This window comes from Nothoprocta perdicaria, unplaced genomic scaffold, assembly GCF_003342845.1.
Source record: "Nothoprocta perdicaria isolate Ctin4 unplaced genomic scaffold, notPer1 scaffold_264, whole genome shotgun sequence".
Taxonomy (NCBI): domain Eukaryota; kingdom Metazoa; phylum Chordata; class Aves; order Tinamiformes; family Tinamidae; genus Nothoprocta; species Nothoprocta perdicaria.
The window spans coordinates 593,728-615,257 of NW_020455493.1; the positions used below are offsets into that span (position 1 = coordinate 593,728).

Sequence of the window (21,530 nt, forward strand, 5' to 3'; positions counted from 1 at the left end):
GCTGTGGACACAAGCCTGCCCCAGTTTCCTGCTCAGCTTGCAGTCCTGTTGCTTCCAGAAGTGAGGCTTGCAGGGGCACCTTGGATTTATTAGGATAGTATTAAATTAAAAAGTATAAGAGGTAGGAGAATGCCAACAAGTAGATATAATACAAAGGCTGGTGAAGGCTGTAAAGCTCTGAGCTGGAGAGCAAGCTCAAAGCTGGAGAAAGCAAGCTCAGATTAAGATGTGAGCCTCAGTATCAATGATTTATCAGAATATATAATACTATGCATAAAATATCTAAAATAGTGCTACAGTTTTATTTCATTGTGACCAAATCCTGCTGCTATTTTTTAAATAGTAAAAGAAAAACAAAACAAGATAAAACATAAAACCTATGTGTATAACATCACTGTGGTTTTATGGGGAATTAAGGAGTGAAAGGCAGAAGGAGAAACTGCGTATGAGTGTCTATGTAAATTTGGTGAGGAAATAATTCACTTTGTCATGTTCTTTTTTGATATCTGATATCTAGTGAATATTTTGCAGGCATATATAATCTTGGAAAAATGTAGGTAGAATTAATAATTGTCAGTAGATTATTTCTTAATGTTTCTGAATTGATCTACTTCCCAACCTGAATTTGGCCAACTAATTCAAAAGAAAAAGGTCACATGCAGGGAAAGAAACCTACCTTTTAACTTGTATTATATACTATAAATAACTCAGTCAAATGGATTTTGACCTCTCAAATGTAAATTTAATTTGCTCATGGTATGAATAAAAAACAATGAAAATGAGTATTAGAGAAAATTGCATCTCCTAATTGAAAGCAGTATCTGGGGTTTATTATCCCAGACAGCAGATGAGCTGCCTTAACCACCAAACTATTGGTTCTTCGGGCATGTGTCTTCCCCATTTCCACTGACACTTTATTCTGGGCTGAAAGTTTAATTAAACAAAACACATTCTTTTTGTTGTCCCATCTTCCTTGGGAAGGGAGGAAAAGCACTCAGAAATAAAAATAAATAAATAAATTTTAAAAAAACACTGCATTGTCTTGCTTCTTGTGATCATTTTGACAGGACTATTGAAATGAACCCCTGCTCATGATTGATCCATTTATAGATCTTAAAATAGCATGAGGCAGCTCATGCCAGGTCATGCCACCCCATGCTGCCACTCAACAGAGCCAGTATCAGGGTAAAGGCAGGATGGCCAGTGCCTCCAGGCCTGGAGTTGCTCAGGTAGCCACCTCTGAAGAGCAAGGCCAAGCCTTGGCAGCCCTGTAAGACCAGCCCAGTGAGGCAGTGAGGGTCCTGTGGCAGGGCAGCAGTTCTGCTTGGGAAACCTAGCAAGCCCAGGAGCCTTTTCCCATCCCCTTCACAACCTTCAGCACCTCACACCAGCCACATCCTGCCTCTTAAGGGCCTCAGATTAAAGGGAGTTCAGGGACACTTTGGTCTTCCCTCCATTCCCTGTGTAATTTCTACATGGAAAGAGTGGTGGAGTATTGGAACAGACTGACAAGGAAGTAGTGGAGTCACTGTCCCTGGCAGTGCTCAAGAAATGTGTAGATGAGGCACTTAGGGACATAGTTTAGCAGGCATGGTGGTAATAGGATTACCTTTGGGTAGAGGATCTTGAAGGCCTTTTCAACTGTTCAAATTCCAGGATTCTATGACCCCTTCCTAGAAAGCTTGCAAGCAAACACTGAAAACACGCAAAGAATGAATCCGAACTTCAGTATCTGGTTAGTTGTAACCATATCCTGTTGTTTAAATTAAGCAGGCAGAATGTCTTTGGACTGTACTCGTGTTTTGCCGCGGCTTTTAAGTTCCATGCCAAAATTTTATTTCAAAGTAGCAAAAGCGTATTTGCCTTTGGGTATGAAAGTCATTGCACCCTGTTTCAATTGGAGATAAAATAGAGGGAAAGAAAAGATTGTCACTAGCTCTTCTGAAACTTTGATTGATAACCTGATTTTAGTTTCGAGGCTGACATGTTAGCTCTTAACTTTACATCTGTTGTAAGGGGTAAGTGACCCCAGAAGAGCCCTGAGTGAGTACTAATGGATGACTGATCTCCTTGCTTTACTCTTTAGAGCCTTTGAGAAGTTGAAATTCTGAGGAATTTTCCAGATGTGGCCAGAAGGAAAGCAGATTCCTGCTGTTCTTGCAACACTTGCTCATCAGCTTCCAGGGCTTTTAGATTAATTTTATGCCTGATTTATTACTATTTAATCTTTTGAATTTTATTTATTGTTGTTGCTTGTGTATTTTCCTGTGTTCTTTCTACAGTGGATACCCTAGACTCATTTTTTAAAAGCAATCCTACTTGCTTCAGCAGTAATGGAGCTTAGCCTCTCATCGCTTTCTGGTTTAAATCAGAACTTGTTCTCCATCCCAAAGTTCTGTTTTTCAACTTTAGTCCATCTATAAATGTAACATACTGAATTTGACATATGCAGAAGCCAGTATTAACAAATAAGATCACGGATTACTCATCAAGCTTTCAATAAATGTCACAGCTCAGCATGGGTAACTTTATTTTTGCTCTATATAGACTTAAATTCCACAGTTTCATGAGGAAGTATTTATCTTGCGTAAGTTAGTTAACTGTCTCTGTAGTAATTAATATTTTGTAGACTCTAGTGCAGTTATTCCTCAATTGCTCTAGGCACTTAACCTGATTACCAGCTCAACTGGCTATAGAAAGAAGAGGATTATAGTTTAATGTGGGGGAAAACTGCAATTGTTCATCTTCTCAAAATAAAATAAAAAAGAATGTAGCTCATCTAGTGGGGGTAGGGAGAATAATCTTACTGTATTTCCAACTGCAGACTCTGTGTAAAAAGAAATTGTGTTATAAACAGAAACTTTCCTAAAGCAATGTTCTGATGCCTCAAAATTTGAGGAGGATAAATTCCAGGGAATAAAAAATCCAAGAGAAAAATATCTCTTAAAAGATTCTCTATGAAGAAACGTGGTTTGTGTTAAAATTGTTACATACTTTTTTTTTCATTCATTGAAAACTAAATTGTAATTCATTGAAAATGTACTCATTTTCTCAGTAAAAACAGATAACTGCTATTTGGCAAATAAGCTTGGTGGCTAGGGAACATGGAGAAGATAGGAGTCAGGCCTGGACCACTAGCAACACTAGCTTGTTTATGCATACTGAACAATTGGTTGGATTTGTATTAGTCTCACACGTATCATTTTTACCTAGGATGAGCTTCCTATGCTTTTCTGTATGATCTCTGATTCTTTGTTTTTATTTATTTATTTCATAGGGAAAATTGACCTCTACAGTGTTACTCTCAGAGCTGGAAGATGAGTAAATCCTCATGGAGGCTTTATTTATTTATTTTTCGTTTCTCCTCTCTCCAGTGTGGACCTCCTATCAAGGAGACTAAGCTTGAAGAGGGCTGACAGTTTTTTTTTTTTTTTTTTTTTTTTTTTTTTTTTNTAATATACACATTTAGAAGGATTATAATTCTTGTTTAACATACTGAGATCACAAAATGGTTATTTATAGGTATGTGATTTTGTCTCATCTCTGCCATTGTGCAAGTGTGTGTGTGTTTCCACACATTTTTTTCAAAAGCTTCTCTGAAAAGTGTGATCTATACTTTATTAAAGGGGAGAAAAAGTGAACATATCACATGGCCATTTTCACATGAGACTTATTGCACTTTTTGATTTGACTTTAGTTGATTATCTTAATTAGTAAGCTACTGCAGCCTTTATATACAATACATTAAAGGGTAAACTCTCCAAAAAATGAGTCTTCCAAAAAAAAAAAGGGCATTTTTTTACATTGATATAAATACTCAATGTGTATAAAACTTTTCCATTTACCATGGATAGGACTGCTCATGAACTTGAAACTGAACATATGTTTTCTCTGAAGAATAAAACATGAAGATGATTTTTGTTTCAATTCATTTTCTTCTGACCATCTACTCTCCAAAGGAAGAAATAATTTACAGAAATTGGGTCATTCTCTTTTGTTTGTGTTTTGGCTACTCTTAATTCATCTGCAGATAAGCTGGTGGTGAAAATAGTGTTCTTGAGGGGAAAATATTTGAATTTTCTTATCACACTTTGACTGAGGTAATGCAACTAACAAGCAGTAATTGCAGGGATGTTTACAGTTTTACTAAGTACATTCTACATTCTATGAATGGTTAATTATAAAATAGATGGATGTGGCTTCCAACTCAAAATGGTGGCTTGCATATTCTTTGATTTTGGGGGAAAAAAATGTTTTCAAAATAGGGTCTGAGATCTTCTGATCTGCAGAGGTTTTTCCCCTCCCCTGCTTAATTACTGCTAATCATACTGAAACATAGCTAGTGTCACAAGAATTCATTTCACTCTGTGAAACCCCAGACTTGTGAGCACTGACTTTCATGTGCAATGTCCCTGCACTAATTGCAAGGGAATTCCAAGAGCAATTTTAATTTGTTCCTTGGCTATGATCATACGCAGCTGTCATATTTCTGCACCTGTATAATCTGTTTTCAAGTGCCAAATTCTGCAAGTCCCGGCTTTTTGTAGCTCTGGGATTGGGGATCTCATTGCTAACTCTTGGATTTATTTAACCCTTTCAGTGTGGCTTGATCTGTAACATTTTCAGAAAACAACAAAAATTATTAAACTGCAGACTGGGGAAGACAGACTCAGTAGCACCTTAGGCACATATAAATTGTGGCATTTCATTCTTTGGCATTTCATTAAAGAAGAATTCTTTTAAGTGAGAAATCAAAGTCACAGAGACAAGATATGCAAAGGAAATCTGCTAATTTCTTTGTAACCTTGCTAATCAAAAGTTGATTTTGATCAACTTTTTTAGATCTTTCATATGGGGAAAACCTCAGACCCCGGTTCATCATATTTTGAGACTGTTCAGCTGGTTGGCAATGGGAGCCCTGGGACACTGGCAGGGGGCAACCTCTATCCTGGTATTGGCTGGTTACCTGTAGCTAGTCCTTAATTTTGATTTCCAAATCCCCAAACCTTTCAGAAATCAAGTACCAGCTGGATTATCTTCTCTTTCCACATAAGGAAAGGAGAAGGAACTGCAACTGTAGTAACTGTAGTTGCCAAACACAAGTTAAAGGGTCATAAACAGGTTGGATGATCAGCTGTCACAACCAGCATGAAGGTAACCTGCAAGTTCCTTAGTGAGAAGAAAATTTCATGCTGAACTTTCCCATGCAGTCCAAATTGGCCAAGAAAATGCAAAATACATTATTAAAAAGGCTAAACTTACAAATGACCTGGCTTGCTTCTCTGAGGAAAGCAGAAACCCTTTCTCCTAGGATCATGGAAACCAAGGAGGAGCAGCCTATCTGTGCCTCCTGTGATCATACATTGATATAAATGAGAAAAGTGGCAGGAGGAAGGAGGTAATGCTCTACAGATAATCAGTTTTCTACCTAGCAGGTTAACACAGCAACTTTCACTGGTGGGTTAAGCCAGTGCACCAGCCAGTAGATCTGTCTTGGACACCAACCTGTGTTTGGTTTTGCTGATTTCTCTGCAGAGGGCATTTCAAATGGTGATGGTTTGAGCTGGGGTAAGCAGAGATCAGAAGTCATTATCCCTGCAGCTGAACCAGTGACCACTGTTGTCACCTAAAGCAAAGGGCCCCATGTGAATGTATGAATCATGAAAAGGAGTGAAGGATGAAGTAGGGTAAGTTGACAGAAGGGAAACTGAGCAAGTAGATGTGAATGTCATTGTGAGCACATTTCCTCACAGTGCTTGTAAAATTACAAGGAAAGTCAAAGCGGCAGATCCCAGTAATTCCTCTGGGATTTTAGTGAACCTCTCCTGAGGTTTGTGACATTGCTTCTATCTTCTGATAGAACTACAGCCCTGCAATTCACAGCTGCTTGTAATTCATTTATAATATAAATCTGTCAGGAGCTTTCAGTGTTATCATAAACTATGACAACACAATTCAAAATGTATAATTGTTCATAATTGGGCAAGATAACTGATGTGTTAATTTAGTTAACAAATGGGGAAGCTGAAAACTTGTATTCAGATGTTAATGTACATGTAAGCATACATGTCCAGTATATTCCTTTCATTGAGAATATTAAGATTCTTCTGTAGTATTTAAGAGACTTTTAAAATTTGTGCAATGCAAATAACATTCTGAAGTGTCTTTTATTTTTGTAGTCTAGCAAACTATAATGTTTATATGTCACAAATATAAAGGACATCTATCATGCTAGCTGTCATCTAGTAGTAAGCAAAACAGCAGTAAATATCTGGGGTAAGGATGGGTCAGTGGATATTTCATTGTCTCTGAGCCAAATCAATAACAGCTTGTTTATTATATTTCTTGTTATCTCCCCTCAAGTCAGTGATGCTTTTATTAACCCTAAGTACTGTAATAAAATCTATGGGGAGGGGGGAAACAAAAACTTCTGCTCTGTAATGTAAATCTGGTAGTTTTTTTTTTTTTATCATGCTATCATGAGCTATGTCTATGTACAGAGCTCAGGAGAACATGAGCAGTGTTCATCCATCTCTACCCTCTAGAATTTCATGATGAGTAGCTTATTACTACAGAACTTCCCATGAAGTTCATCTTTTTGTATTTCTATCTAGTAGTATTTTTTTCCTCAATTTTGACCATTGAGTTGAGTTTTCTTTACTTTTGCCTTAGACTGATAGGACCTCCTTAAACGGATTGATCATTAAGGGAAAAAAGTGCAAGTGGGAAGGAAAGTAGGTCTCTGATTGTTATCTCTTCTGTTTAAATAAAAACAGGTTATCTTAAAGCTGTATTCAGAATCTAGCCCCCGTTCTTGCTGCATAAGTTTCAGCCCATGAAACAGTTGTGAAATGCATATGTTTCTCACTGTGTAACTGAAGTACTCAAACCCATGAGTTTGGAAAGATCCTTCAAAACACAGCTGAACTTAGTTTGGACTCTGATTTGGACTGTTTGGACTCTGATTGCTAGTGATAAGAATGGTAGCATTAGCTTTGTCATGTGAAAGTTTAAGGGCTATACCTCGTATACGCTTTATTTTGAAAGATCTCAAAAGCTGAATACTGCCTCTACCTTGAGGTGCTTTATTGAGTTGTAAATGCCAGCAGTTGAATCAACACCATTTGAAAACTTTTATTTCTCCGTTGTATAGTGCTCAATTTTAAGGCTGGCTAGTTTAAGCATAAATTGCCTGTTTTGGCTGCCGCTTTATCGTGACAAGCATAAAGGCCAATTGCAAAAGATCTCATGAGATTATTGCATTGTGAGCACTGATGCTATTTTGCCAGCATTTCAAATTGTGCTACAGAGAAACATATAGATGCGTCTAACGCTTGGTCGAGGCAATTTGGACAATAAATGTCTACAAAATGAGGACAATATTCTCTTTGTTAGCTTTTTTCTCAAGATGAGAATACTCCAGTCTGCATTCTGTTTCCTGCTGGCATTAGATTTTGGAAAATCAATTCTGCCTTTGAATTTTTGGGGAATACTGTAAGATTGAATGAAGAAAATGTCATGAATGGCTCTGATGTAGTTTGGACAAAAGATGCTGGGGGAGGACTACAGAGGAAGAAGTGGTCAGTATGAGCGTCCTGATCACACCACGCGTTTATATAGTTTGGGTAATTTAAGGTCATGCAGAAAACAAATCTCCCATTCCCTCAAAACCAAAAAGAAGTTTACTTCGGATAGTTTTAAAGGAGTAGAGACTTCTTAACTCCTAAGCACTGCCCAGATGCCTAAATGGAGAAGCCAGCTGTTGAATTATGCTCTCATAGATGAGCCCCTCTGCCTTTGCAGTAGATCTGTATGGGTGCACTGCACTGGTTGGGAACCGTTCTTTAAAAGCAGGGGCAGGAATACACCAGGATACCTGTAGCATGCATGTAATGTGCAGCATGCTGCTTTCCCCTGCACAGAGGCCCAAGGATTTACGGATTTGCCATCTCTGCAAAGCGGAACGTGCTAATGAGCAGTTGCAGGCTGAGACCTGAGCAGCAGTTTCTTGGCTGAAATCGTGGATAGTTTCCTGCTGTGATGCTGTTCGGGGTGCAGTGCAGCTGTCTGAACTTAATTTGTCCCTCAGTTACACAGCTGTAAATCCCAGCACATTTCTAGTAAAATTGGGGAAGCAGCTTCTAGTTAGGTAAACTGTCAAGTTTCAATTGTGTTGAGCATAAACAGCATTATCAGCCTTAAGTGTTTTGAAAGGGAAAGATTTGAAAATTAACATTTCAGTTGCTTAAATGTTCCTTCAGATTCCTGGTTTTTATTGCTAGACAGTAGTTACAGGAGATTTAATGAACAATGGTAGGGGGAGGTTACATTTCTTTGATTCAGTTCAGCAAAGGCTTTAGCACAAACTTATCTTTGTGCAGCTGAGAGTTTGTGCCAACTTCCACCTGAAGCTTGTACATCTCTGTACTTAAAAGCCATTGACTAAATTGAAATATTCCACTTAAATATTTAAACCTTCTTAAATGATTTTCTTGTATCTGTCCTTTTAAGAATTACTTAAACTGTTGGCAATGCTTAAATGTCGCTACAGAGCCAGGGGTACAATTAAAAATGCATGTTTTGTATAGAATTAATTATGATATTAAAGCAGGATTGCTAACTTGCTGAGCCCAGGCAAAATATCTGGAAAACATAAAATGACAATATTCTGACAAAGAGAATCCTTTATCATCCTGTTGCTGAGAAAGTCCATTTCCTGCAAGTTGTATGTCTTATGCAGTGTAAAGGCAGAAAATCCCTACCAGTACTTTCCTCTTTTAACAGTGTTCATGTCGCATACTGAAAACATTAAAATGCTTCTGCTGCTAGAAGGTCCCAAGTACCACCCTGCAAAGCAGTGGGAGTAGGTGACTTTCCCTGCAGTTTGAATTATTTCTCTGTTTTTCCCCAAAGGCAGGCACTTTCCACAGAAGTAAGCTCATCATCAGGTGTTAGGAGAAGCTGAATTTCTAATCAAGCTAAATAGCTCAAGGGAAAACACTGCAAGGAGCTTTAGAGAGATGTGCTCTCCATTAACTGCATCCACTGCATGGAACAAAGCAAATACAAGTGCAAGTGTAGAAGGGTAGTGTGCTCCTCCAATTTGTGTACTTGAGGAGTGCCTGTGACTGACAAATCCCAGCTGAGGTGAACAGGGTGAGGTGACAACTTGCAAACCCTGCTCTTGGTTCAAGTGAGTGTGAAGGGGCAAGTACAGGAAGGCTACTGAACCTATAAGAGTTTCCTGTTAGAAACACTCACTAGCAGATGAATACTATCACCAGATAGTAGGTGATGGTCCACTTTACAGAACCCCAACTAACTTGAGAGCTTTGCAGTGTATGGTCGTTGGTGTTGCAAAACATGGCAAGTTGACCTGGAAGCTTCCCTATGTAAAGAAAAGGGTAGAGCTTCCCTGGTACCAGGATTATTGGCTCAGAGCTGGTCCCAAACCACAAGCACTTCAGTCAGCTAGTGAGTCAGTATCCTCTGAGAGTGCTATTAATAACAGGAAAGACAAAATGCACAGCCCTGATTTAGCACACATTTTGTTCTTAATGAGATCCAGCTTAGTCTTTTGATGTTTGTTTGTTCTTTTCAAACATTGATTTTTCCTGTGAAGGGACTCCCCTATTTTTCTGAAAATAAGAAACCTTTCTCCCATCACTTCTAGCTAAAATCAAGAAAAAAAGTTGCTACACTTAAACTTTCAGACTGCTGTTCAGTCAGCATGGTTAGTAGCAAAGGCAACCTTGAATTCAATTGTGTATCTGTATTTTCTAGCCAAGACAGAAGAGCATCATGTTTGCTGCAATTAAGACATGCAGTTGAAGTTCGCCAGCACGTTAGTCAATCCCAGCCTCAACGCTGCGCCCGGGCTGGACTTCAGAGACTGCTCCCCGTGCCAAGCCGGAGTTGTGCTGCCAGATCCCCGCTCCACAGGCCAGCAGGGCTACGGCCGTCTGCCTTTTTTTCCCCTTAGTTTTCATTCTGATAACTGTGACTTGTGGTCACACGCTGGCAATAGACCATTTTTCCTGCTGACCGCTGCGATGCCAGCAGGGTGTTCTGCCAGATTTTGCTTTAGATGATCTCCCTCCCCCTAACTTGATTCAACAGGGATTTTCACATGAGCACCGTTGGTCTTTGCTTCCTCGCTGAAGAGGTTTCCATTTGCTTTTAAAGCTTTTCAGCTTTAATCAGTAAAGTTTGTGCTAGACGTGGAAGAAGGCGTTAGCTCTGTCACAGGGTTTATAGAAGGCTTTGGGATGCTTTTGAGTGAAAATCTCTTGTAAACATTCGGTAGGCTTCTAATGGAAATATTTACTGACATAATAAATAAAGGGCCAATCCCCAAATATACCACATTGTTACATTCAACCTTCTGCCTATGAGCACAAACAAATCTTTCCAGTTGTGGGATTCTGTAGCTAGAGGGAGAAAAAAAAAGGGCATTACTAATACAGCAGTAACCAACTAGCAGAGGAACAGTGTATCTGGAAATCTACCTATTTTCACTAGCTGTGCAGAAAAGCCATGACGTTCTGATAGTGGAGCTGACTTAATACAGCTGCATAGGCATTAACTATCTGGCAAAAAAAAACTTGCAAAGATTCAAATGTAAGTTATTTCCTGATTTCCCTTGAAAGCCTGTTGGTCACAGAGGCATAGCTGCTGTTCTCTTTTTGAAAAATACCTCTTTTACTGTGCTTGTTACCTAAACGTTAACAATTGTATTTATGGAATAGCTCTCTGCTTTATTTTTTGTTTATAGTAGACTGCTGCATCCTGTACAAGTTCAGTGAATAAGAAAAGCACAAGCACTGCTACTGTTTTATGGAATTGTAGAGGAACTGTATTCTTAAATCAAGGGAAACTGAAGATATGGCCTCAAATATTATTTAATGATCCTGGAACAAAGCATCACTACGATGTTTTTTTGGTCTGTTAATTGTCATACGTGACCACTGAACACAAACACCAAACACTGCTACAAGCAGACTGCATGCCAAGAGCGTAGCTAGTGCAGTGCTTGCTCATTTCCTTTGCAATCTCAAGCAGAAGTGCTTAAGTATCTGTGCACAAAACAAAGGTCTTCCTATTTCTAAATAGGGACATAAGCTAGCTCAACAGTCTTTGATTCTATTCTGGGATAAAAAGGTGATTTAGGTCAGGAATTTTGCTGTTGTTTCTATTTAAAAGAATTGTATGTTTATTCACTCGGATGCATCCAGTAAATAAGCAAATCTATAAAGCTGTAATTCCACAGAGTTCTAAAAGACTTCCTAAAACAATGTTTGCATAGATCTTAAATAGATCTTTAAAGAAAACAATCATATTTGGGCATAACTTTAGTAGATTAAACTTGAAGGTATGGTGTCAATGCACTACCAGAGAAGATTTGGGGAGGTCTTTAAGGACAGCTTACTAGGTTATTGTAGTTAGGAAGGATGCAATGCTCAGACTTTGTTTCTGTATTATTAAATGCATTTTGAAGGTGCTCATTAAGAGCACCTTCCTCTACATTGTTTATATTAGCAGTATTCTGTATGTCTTGGACCGTGTGATTGTCATTTAAGTTCTCTCAGTGTTTGTGGGGAGCTGAAATCTGAAATAGATAATACATTCGCTTGCACTATAATGAGACTTCTTAATTTCTAACACAGGAAGGAGTCTAAGCGAGAGGGACAGGTATTTTGCTTACCATGGAAGAAAATCTCTAAGACAAAATCACCAATGGACAGTATTAATCATCACTGATAAAGCCTGAATATCTGAGAGGCAAAAACTTTCCCTGGAGCACAAGGGATGGTGAAGGCTGTTCCTCCTGGCTCATTAAAACTGTAGTCTGCTGGGAGCAACAAATGCTAACAGCAGTGCAGGGCACTCTTGTCCTTGCACTGCAGTGTGCCTTTCTCTGTTGTGACAATATTAGTTTGCAAGGTATTTCTGTGAACAAGACAGGATCAGAATTAAAATTTTATTTTTCTGCTAAGGCTTTCCTTTTTAAGATGACTTCCACAGACCCTTTTGCTACACTGAGAACAGAACAGCTGGGCTACACAAGCAGAGAAAAAGGAGCATATCTGTGGAGTGAAGCAGATCATGGAGAGGGACCCATCATCTAGGAGCATTTCAGGAGGTTCTCTTTCAAGCTGGCTCTTATTGGATCCTATGCACTTATCACCCTTTGGTTGGTGAGAGTGCCTTGCAGCATATTCTTTAGCTTAATTCCCTTTGAAGGGAACCCAGAGTGCATGTTCTTGGGCTGCTCTGCAGCGCACACTAAAGCATGAGAAGAGGGAAAGATCTGGAAACTCGCTTCTGAGGAGCCAGGCTAGGATAGTAGACTCACCCTTTGCTTATATTACAGCGGAAATAGTGATAAACGGTGGAGGTTGTTTAAATTAGCCTGACACCGCAAGTAGAAGGGAAGCCTTTGATTTCTATTTGCTGACTGAGTAGCTGCAGTGACTGAACATATTCGTGTCCCTTGCTGTGGTTTGCTGCCCTTTACTGAAGATTTTTTCCCTCTGTGGCACTGCCAGTGACATGGAAAGTGAGGGTGTTCCTTGTTTTGCTCCAGCAGAAATGAGGACGACCTAGTTTAAATTGCTAGAGAAGGCATTTTGAACCAACCTGGCTTCTGAAGTAGCAAAAGGCACCTTCATGTGCTCCTTTTTTCTGGTCTCTGCTTGTGATGGTAACCTTCAGGAGAGGGGTAGTAGCCATGTTTACTCAGCTTCAGCTGCTTGATAAAAGAATGTGTGTGTGAGCTGTGACTGAGGAGCTCCAAAGTGCCTTCAAGCATGGGCTTTTATGCAGACTTCCTGGGAGAAAACAAGGGAAGCATATTTACAGCTTGATTCTGAAGGAGATGGGAAAACCTTTCTTCATTTTTTTCTCCTTTTTCTTATGTTTCCCCCTATTGTTGTCTCTCAAGTGATCATAACATTTTTGACAGCTTCCATCAGTTACTTCTGTTTTTCTTCCAGCAGAGGTCTTTATGAGATAAACCAACTGGCTGTACAACTTTCCTCTGTGTAGCACCTTCCATACAAACTGTATCCTAGGATGATGCACAGAAGTAAAAGGAATAGGTTGCAAGTATGATTGCAAAGACAAGAGCTGGATTTAGAGATGCTGAGGAGGAAGACATGCAGCTGCTTTCTTAAATGAGATGAGGAGGCAATGAGGATGAGACATCTGAGGAGGACGGAAGCTGACTGTAGGGCAAAGTCTGCAACCATGGGTGGTCATTGCTGCCTGAAGGGACCAAAAGGAAGCAGATCATTTCATGAGCAGATCATGAGGATAGGAACTGGGAGTAACAGGGGAGACTATCATAAGTAAGGAAGAGCAGAGCTCTGAAAAGGCAGTGCCCAGGGGACTGAGTAGGATTCGGGAACTTGATAGTAAAGTAGGGAGTTAGAAAGTTGCCCGTCTTATCTCCAGATGTGTGCTACCAGCTGTTGAGAGAAGAGTGCTCATCCAATTGGGAGGAAAAAAAAAAAAAAAAAAAAAAAAGTGGATTCTGTGAAGCTATATTTTAAAATCTTGCAATAAAAAATGACTTTACTATATAAAAAAATCTCCCAGGTCAAGGTTCTGGTCAGAAATTCTATACAGCAATCTAATCCTCACAGTCACAGAAGCAGAGACTAGAGAAAACCAGAAAGAAAATCATTGGTGGGGCAAAATGTTAATGTCTTAGTTAATGCTCTTTGCTTGATCCCAAGTTGATAAGGTTAAATGTGCTGTCATAGGTAAATCCAACTCCATTTCCAAGTTTTGGACCTGTATAACCCAAGCAAAGAATAAGACTGCTGCTTTGGATGTGTGTGCAAAAAGTATCACATGTGTTATATCTGTGATTGTCATGTGGGTTTTCTGTAGTTGTTATCTTTTCCTCATCAGGGACTCTGAAGTATTATGCTGAAACTACAGTTATGGAAATTAGGGTATAAAGAGGTGAAAATGACTGAAAAAGTTGTTATGATTCAGAAGAGAGGCTCAAGAAGCCAAGAAAATGTCTCCCAGTTTCATATCTCTTCACTTCTATTGGGAACCTGTTTATGTAAAAATAAAATGTTGCAATGACTTACTGCGATAGTAGCTATAAATAAAGCTGTTAAAAATCTGCTGCTTATTCACTCACTGTTTTTTTCTATTACTCCTAAAGGTTAATAACTCAAATTCATATGTAACAGTAATTAATTTTATCCATTACAGTCTTTAGGGCTAGGCATTTTCTGGCAAGATCTAAGTTAGAGTAACAAGACCTGGCATCTAATGGAGTTCATAGCTGGGAGTGAGATGCTCAGGAAATTGTATGCTGCATGGGGAGGGCTGGAGAACTGAAAATGGAAGTCAAAAAGAGAGGAAGGGTATCCAGTCTTGACCAGAATCCATCAATTGTTTTGAAAACTAGAGTCCAAACCTTGAAGCGGCGTTGCAACCTGAGCACATGCTTGTGAAGCAGTTGTGATGGACATGTATGGAAGGAATTTGCTTTTGTACTCTGCAGAGGTGATAACTTTGCTGAAACATTTTTTAGCATACAGCTGTATCCTTCCAGAGCACATTCTGCTCTATATGCTGTCACCCAGCACAGAAACACTTCTCTCTCCATTAATGCCTTGCCCTTGAACTTCGAGATTAAATTGATTCATGTCAATGCCAAACATCTAGCATACCAGAAGGGACCTGAAACCTGACCAGAGCTCACAGGTACAATAACAACCCTGGAGAATAAGTACAAGAAACAATTAAGCTCTTATTTTTGAATGAGCTTAAAGAAACAGGAATATATACTAGAAATATATACCATCTGCAAAGCTCATCCAAATATGAGCCATACCATAGACAAAGATCCTAAGGGAAAAATCTGAAAGTATGTTTTGGAGAAAGCCCATTTTGGCTGGAGTAAGACTGCGAAGTGTGAGAAACTCAAGTCACTGCCTCTTTTTCCTGAGAAGCAAACTTTAATTTTTGCTCCTTTTAATTAGTGATATTGAATTAACTGATTCTACCACCACTTAATTCTCTGACTGAAAACAAGATGCATGTCCCAAAGGCTGCTCCGATGACGAGGGGCAGCAGTGTTGTGGGGCAGAGAGGGGAAGCCTTCCATACAGCGATGGGAGGGAAAGCATTTCAGAAACAAACTTGTCAGCTCCCCATCATGGGGGGTTCCTGCTCTCTTGGAGCAGGGTTACAGGCTCTGATGTTTGTGGAAGTATGAGCTTGAGCAGAATGGAGGGGAGGGATACCTTGAAAACCACATCTAGAACTGAATCAGCTGCGCTCAGGGGATTGAATGAGTTAATGGTTTGCTGGGGTGTAATTGTGTCTGCAAACTCTAATAAAAGGCAGGTGTAATAAATCTCTTAGAAAAGGCCCTACCAATTTGGACTGTGGAAACTCCCTGTGAAGAAGCATGGTTCAGGTGAGACATCTGATTTATAGGTAACTGGCTGGCAGTTGTTAAGCTGTTTTGCCTCCAGAGATAGCTGGATGCTATGGGAGATTTTGAGCTATAAAAGTCCAGTCTTTCATGCTAACTGTAGCTGCAAAGATTATTTTGGAGCTAAAGAAGGTCTGTTATTTGCCTGACTTTTAGGGAGGGAGTTCAGCAACTTTTTGGTGGTGAGGAAGGTGAGAAAAGCAGGGTGAAGATGTGAAATAATTCATATACTGCAGTGTATTCAAGTGAGGAGTATCAAAAGAGTGATAATAGAGTAGCTGAGAATAAAACCTGTGTAGTAAATGCAGAAGCTGTACTGAGCTAAGCAGGAGGGCTGCTGGAGAGCTGCTTTAACATCCACAGGGCATTGACACAAGGAGAGATTCTTATAGACAGAGAGGGAGGATATCTCCTCATGGTAGTGGGGCTGAGCCCTTATGTCCATGCCTGGTCCTTGCCCAGGCTGAAACTGGGGCCTATACACATGTGAACAGCTTCAAAAGGCAGTAATTTACCTTAGACATGCAATAAGTGGAGGAATTTCTGCAGATGGAGCTGTGCAGAACTGCCCAGGTCCCCAGATGTTCACAGATGTGCATGGAGTCTGGTACAGCAGCTTTGTGGGGTTTTCCAGATTCCAAAACCATTGCACAAAGTGCGTAAGAAACCACTTTAGGGTCATTTTCAGAGTTGGGAAAAGCAAAGCCGCGTTTCAAAACCCCTTCCTATGAAACACAGATGCTGGTACTTAGAGAGCATGAGCTGTAAGAACACAAAGATTGAGAAAGGCAGTAGTGGGTTACAGCAGCAGCACAAACAGCAGTTCCCATTTCCCCTGTGCTGCCCGGCACCCTTCTCACAAGAACCCCTCTCCTTGCCTTTCTTAGCTGTTCTAAATAATACAAGAAATCTGAAGAGCTTTACAGTCTTTTGCAATATGCTCACGCCACAGGAGAATACTCATTCTTCCTGTTATATATTTTTTAGATGACATAAATCTGCTTGTATTCTATTGGTAAGGACTTCTTGCAATTTACTGAAATACTTATTTAAAAACGAAGAGGCTGTTTTTACTCTACAGGATAAAAGTTTAGAAGTTTCCATGAGTTTCTAGGCTGCTGGGCTGGACAGGCCTTGCTCTGTGCAATACAGAAGGCTGATGCGTGTGCTACATTCCAGTAGTTTGCTGTCAAATAAAGCAATCAGAGGTCACAAGAACATAATAAATATACCTGGTCTGATTCAGCCCTCCCCAACTCAAGACTTTCATGAGTGGGAGGGTTTGTGGAACAGTGGTAGTGGGAGGAAAAACTGAGTCTCCTGTAAGAGCTCTGGAAGTGCAGGGGTTAGTCTAGAGGAGAGTTACAGAACATGCACGTGGGGATTTAGGCCACAACTATCGTGCAGTAATGAGTTATTTAGGCTAACAGCGCTGGGACGCTTTACTGCGTAGACATGCCCTTGCTGACCCAGGCGAAACCCGGGGCTGAGCCCGAGTTTTGAAGCAGCTATAGGAAAGTAGGAAGGAGTTTGGTGTGGAGAAAAAAGAGGGGAAGGAAAGTGACCCCTCTGGCTTTGGGGTGTTCCTATTTGCACCTGGCAGAGTTGTTTCCAGTGGTCCTGGGACAGGGTGGCCTTGGTCATGCTCCGCTAAGCCAAGAGGCAGCATGGAAAAGTGTTGGGAGTCATTGAAGCTGGTCACTGGAAGAGAAACTGAGCAGAGCTGTGGGTTTACAGGATCCAGCCTGGACCCTGCGGGGGGTGCCCCAGGCCCACCTTGTGAAACCAGTCTGGAGAAGTGGCCTCTTGTGCTGTGCTCGCCCATGAATGTGGAGCACTGCTCGTCCCCAAGACTCGTGACCTGCGCGTGCTTTTGTGCAATGTAAACGCCCGAGAAAGCTACAAAGCCACGGGCTGAGGCCCAACACGCTCCTACGGGGCGACATCAAAGAGCAATGTGATTTCGGTCTGTACCCTTTCATCAGTGTGACTGTTGCAATAATATACATATTTAGCAAAGAAAGATACGTGTGCCTGACAAGAGCCTGCACCTACGAAGTTTAAGGAGAGTTTGCTGCCTGAGGAAAGGCTCTGTGTGTTTGTATGTGTGTGTATGTGTGTGTATATATATATATATGTATGTATATATTCCTTAAAGGAGATGCAACTTTGTGGGTACCCCGTGCTTGCTGGGGGTGCTCCATGCTGCGGCTGGGGAGCAAAGCACATCCCGGGGCGGCTCCAGGGGCCGGGACCCCGGCGCGCCGGGGTGTCGCTGCGCGGGGGCTGCAGCTGGCTCCGGCTCTGGCTCCAGCACTGGGTCCCGTTCCGTCCCGGCCCGTCCTTGGTCCGTCCCGCCGGGGTCGGGGCGGCACTGGCGGGGCGGGGCGAGGGGCGGCTCCGCCTCTGCCCCGCCGCGATGGGGCGGCCCCGGCGCGGGCAGGATCGTGCGGCGGGAGCCTTCCTCCCCCTCCTCCCTCCTTTTTTTTAATCCTTTCCCCTCTTTTCCCCGCGGCTTCTAGCGGCGGTCGCTATGCGCTGCGGGGCTCGGCCGGGCGCGTAGCGGCTCCGAGGGGGCGCACGGGCTGCCATGGGGCGGCGCGGCGGCTGAGGCGGCTCCGCTCCCCCGGCCCGGCCCGGCCCAGCCCGGGGCACATGGTGCGAGCCTGGGGCCCGGCGTTCAGCCCCGCGGGCCGCCCGGCAGAGCCGCCACCGCCATGGACAACTTCTGGGCCGAGGTGAGCGCCGGGGGTCGGGTGGCCGCTCTTCCTCCCTGCTCCTCCTCCTCCTCCTCCTCGCTTTGTGGGGCGCGCGCGGGGGAGCCGCCGCGGGCACTTTATTTTCCAGGCCGGCACTCCGGCGAGTGCGGGAATAACATCTACCCCCTGTCCCCTCCGCGAGCACAAAGTGCCTTGTCCCCCTGCCCTGCAGCGAGGACAGAGTGCCCCGTGCGCGGAGCGGGGGCGGCCGGGCCAGGTGGGGCCCCCGGGTGCTGCCGCTTTGGGGAGAGGGGCTAGGGGCGAAACTTGGGGAGTCCGGCCCGGAGCTGCAGGCGGGTTTCGTGAGGGGCGGCGCTCAGCCTTAAGTTAGGGTTGTTGCAGCGAGCGTGTAACGTTTGCCGGGAGGTTTCCGCGCCTTCGTTTCTTTCTTTGATCCCCTCCTCCCCGAAGCGCCGGGCAGCAGCAGCCCGGTGGCCCGCGTGGAAAGCGATGGAAAAGGGGTCTCCAAGCGCCGTGCCCGCCGGCTCCGGTCCCACATCTTGCCCGGCTACTGCTTCGCCCTCACCTCTCTTCCCGAAACCTCAGCTCTTTTTTTTTTTTTTTTTTTTTTTTTTTTTTGGTAGGCTCAGCCTTAGAGGAAAACTTATTCTGGGGGGCGTGGATTTATTTGAAATTACACCAGTTACATTACCCGGCGTGTTTCAGCACATGCTGAACGAGAAGCTTTGACAGTAAAGTAGTGCTGAGGGTGTTGCTGAAGGAGTAACTACTTTTTGTTTGGGTTGCCACAGGATTTCAGCCCCAAAGTGGCATAGGAAGAATATCACCTTTTGTTCAAAGAGGCATAAGGTAGCTCTGGTTCCTAGCTTTGCTCTCCATTTGCTATTTGATATCGGAGAAGTCACTCTCCTCCTACTTAAAACGGGAGGTTACGCATTTTTTCCCCCTTGAGTGGGCATGTGAGGCATCAAGTGAGGGGGGCTTTGGGAGCAGTGCTGTTGTGATGCGGTCTCTTGAAAAGATGTATTTATGAAGCACGTGCTGTGAAGTAGAGACAAAAACTTGTGGTGCAAAGTACAAAGCAGCAAAGCTCCAATCTTGAAAGTAGCTTGAGCTTTACAGCTGTCTCACGGATCTTGACAACTCCTTTATGTCAGGAGAGGAAATCCGATCAAAGATGCTTTGTTACCTGCTCATGGTGAGCACTAAAGATAGAAACCTGGCTTCTCTTCTGGCCGTCCGCATTAGCTAAAGTTTATTCCCCAGGACATAACGGTAATGTTACCCATATGCCAATTTATGCAACAACATATTCTCAACAATAATAGTCCCAATAGCCCAGCAGTCTGGGGCTGTGATTTGGCTGCAAAACCCTTGCCCTTGTGAAATATCTTCTTCCCTTGTGGTCTCCATGCTGCTGATGCTCCCACAAGAAAAAAGAGCCGATCTGTTTACTGGAATAGGAATTGGTCAAACAAAAGGAGGTCATATAGCTCACTGCTTGTTAGCTTTTCATTTGTCACCCGGCACAGGTTCTGTCAGGAGCAGCAAGGACTGACTGCAGGGCTAACTTTCAAGAAATGTGGGTGAAGCAATACTATTGGATTTCTTTTTCTTTCCTGGAGAGGATGTAAGCCTCATCTTTCCAAAGCTTGCAAGCCATGAGCAACATGGTAGTGTTAGTCTGGTCTCGCAAAATTAATCTGAACAGTCATCAGCTCCGACACAAAGTGTACTTCCATGCCCTACATAATGATGAAGAGGAGAATTAATGGTTTTGCCTCCCCTTTTAGCCAAAATTACATGCCCCGGGCAAAAAGCAAGTAAATTCTGCCAGTCTGTGTTAGTATTTCAACATATATTTATGTTAATTTGTGGTTGCTGCATGCAAACTTTGATCTTTCTTAAGAACTCTTACTCCCTTTCAACATGTTGCTATTACTTTAAAAGATCAGTAAATATAGCACCTCGACTTTAATCCGCATCCAGAGTCCCACCCACGAGTGTAAACATTTTTCTGCGCTAACACTGGAGCGTATGTAAATCCCATATAGAGCATAACGCACAATAGCAGAGACGCACGGGGCCCGACCCAGCTACCACAGAACAACTTCTGTTCTGGGCACTGGACTGAGCCACTAACCGGCTAATTTAATTTGTGTGAGGCAGACATCCTGCAGCTGCTCTTTATGAAAATATTTACCGACTTATCTGAGGGAATTATTGTTCTTGTTAAAATAAGCCCTGGTGTGCCTCGGCAAAGGAGAGAAGGGAACTGGATGAAAGGAGCAGGTAACAAGGCTAAGCGGTGACCTAAGTCCACTGATGTAATTAGGTTTTGGGAGAAAAGCTGATAAGAGAGCAGAGTGGATAGCAGCTTAAGGGACATTAACATGGCACTTCGTAGGGGAAGGTCCCAGGTGCTACCAAAGACCATCTCTGGGTATTCTAGAGCAGTACTGTACAGCTAGTAGGTAGTGCAGGAGGAAAAAAAAAAAAGCACATTTATTTTTTGTGTACCATGTTTTTACACTGCTCCTAGTATATTAGTTTATTCATTAGAACAAAATTACACAGTTGAGTAAGATATTTGTTGGCACATACATGTATGCATGTGGTACAGAGAAAGCATTCTTGTTGGTACTTGCTGCTTAAATAAGACCTAGGATAGCCCTGAGCTCATGCCAATCAGCAGACACTATGGTTTTCCATGTTTTTTTTTTTTTTTTTTTTTTTTTTTAACTTGTGAATATTGATGTCCAGTTCCTGGTTTGCCATCATTTTCCTTTACTACTCATGTGACCTTTACTTGTCTGTTTCTCTTAGTTCTTGTTACATACAATAAATGACTGTATCTAGGGGAGCCTTAGCTTCATTCCCACACCACTTTTCCAACTCAGCCATTTAAAAAAATATATGCTCTGAATACAAAATTAAGCTAGAAGAACCAACCCTGGAATTTATCCCCCAAAATGCTTTTAATGCTAAGCAGTGTTAAAGTAATTTTAAACCTATATTTTCAAGACAGGAGAGAATTGTTTTCTGACATTTTTGCACCATGAGGTTGACTCTCTGAAACTATTTCAGGCTATGTATTAATCAGTACTAACTTCTGGTGTTTGAAAGAAAGTAGGTGTTAGAATCTTAACCTTTTTAGTATGCTTACAATGCCTTATTTTCATATGTAAAAAACTTAGAAATCCCAGAAATCTGCGGTAAGTATTAAAATATTAAAAATGTGGATTTTTCCACAAACTCAATGGAGCTGTTTGGCTGTGTTTCTCAAAGTAGTTTAAAAAAATAATTCCCATATGTTTTACCAATAAGTTGGGTGCCCATAAGCA

General features: G+C 41.9%; 1 protein-coding gene across 1 annotated transcript in view; it reads left to right on the forward strand.

Annotated features, from left to right (window-relative positions):
* The first annotated feature begins 18,158 nt into the window (after positions 1 to 18,158).
* The window catches only part of MYO10 (myosin X), a 146,620-nt gene continuing 143,248 nt past the window's right edge, over positions 18,159 to 21,530 (forward strand). Inside the window, exon 1 of the mRNA XM_026040748.1 lies at positions 18,159 to 18,204. Coding sequence (XP_025896533.1) covers positions 18,184 to 18,204 — 21 coding nt within the window. The 5' untranslated portion in view covers positions 18,159 to 18,183. The remainder of the gene's footprint in view (positions 18,205 to 21,530) is intronic.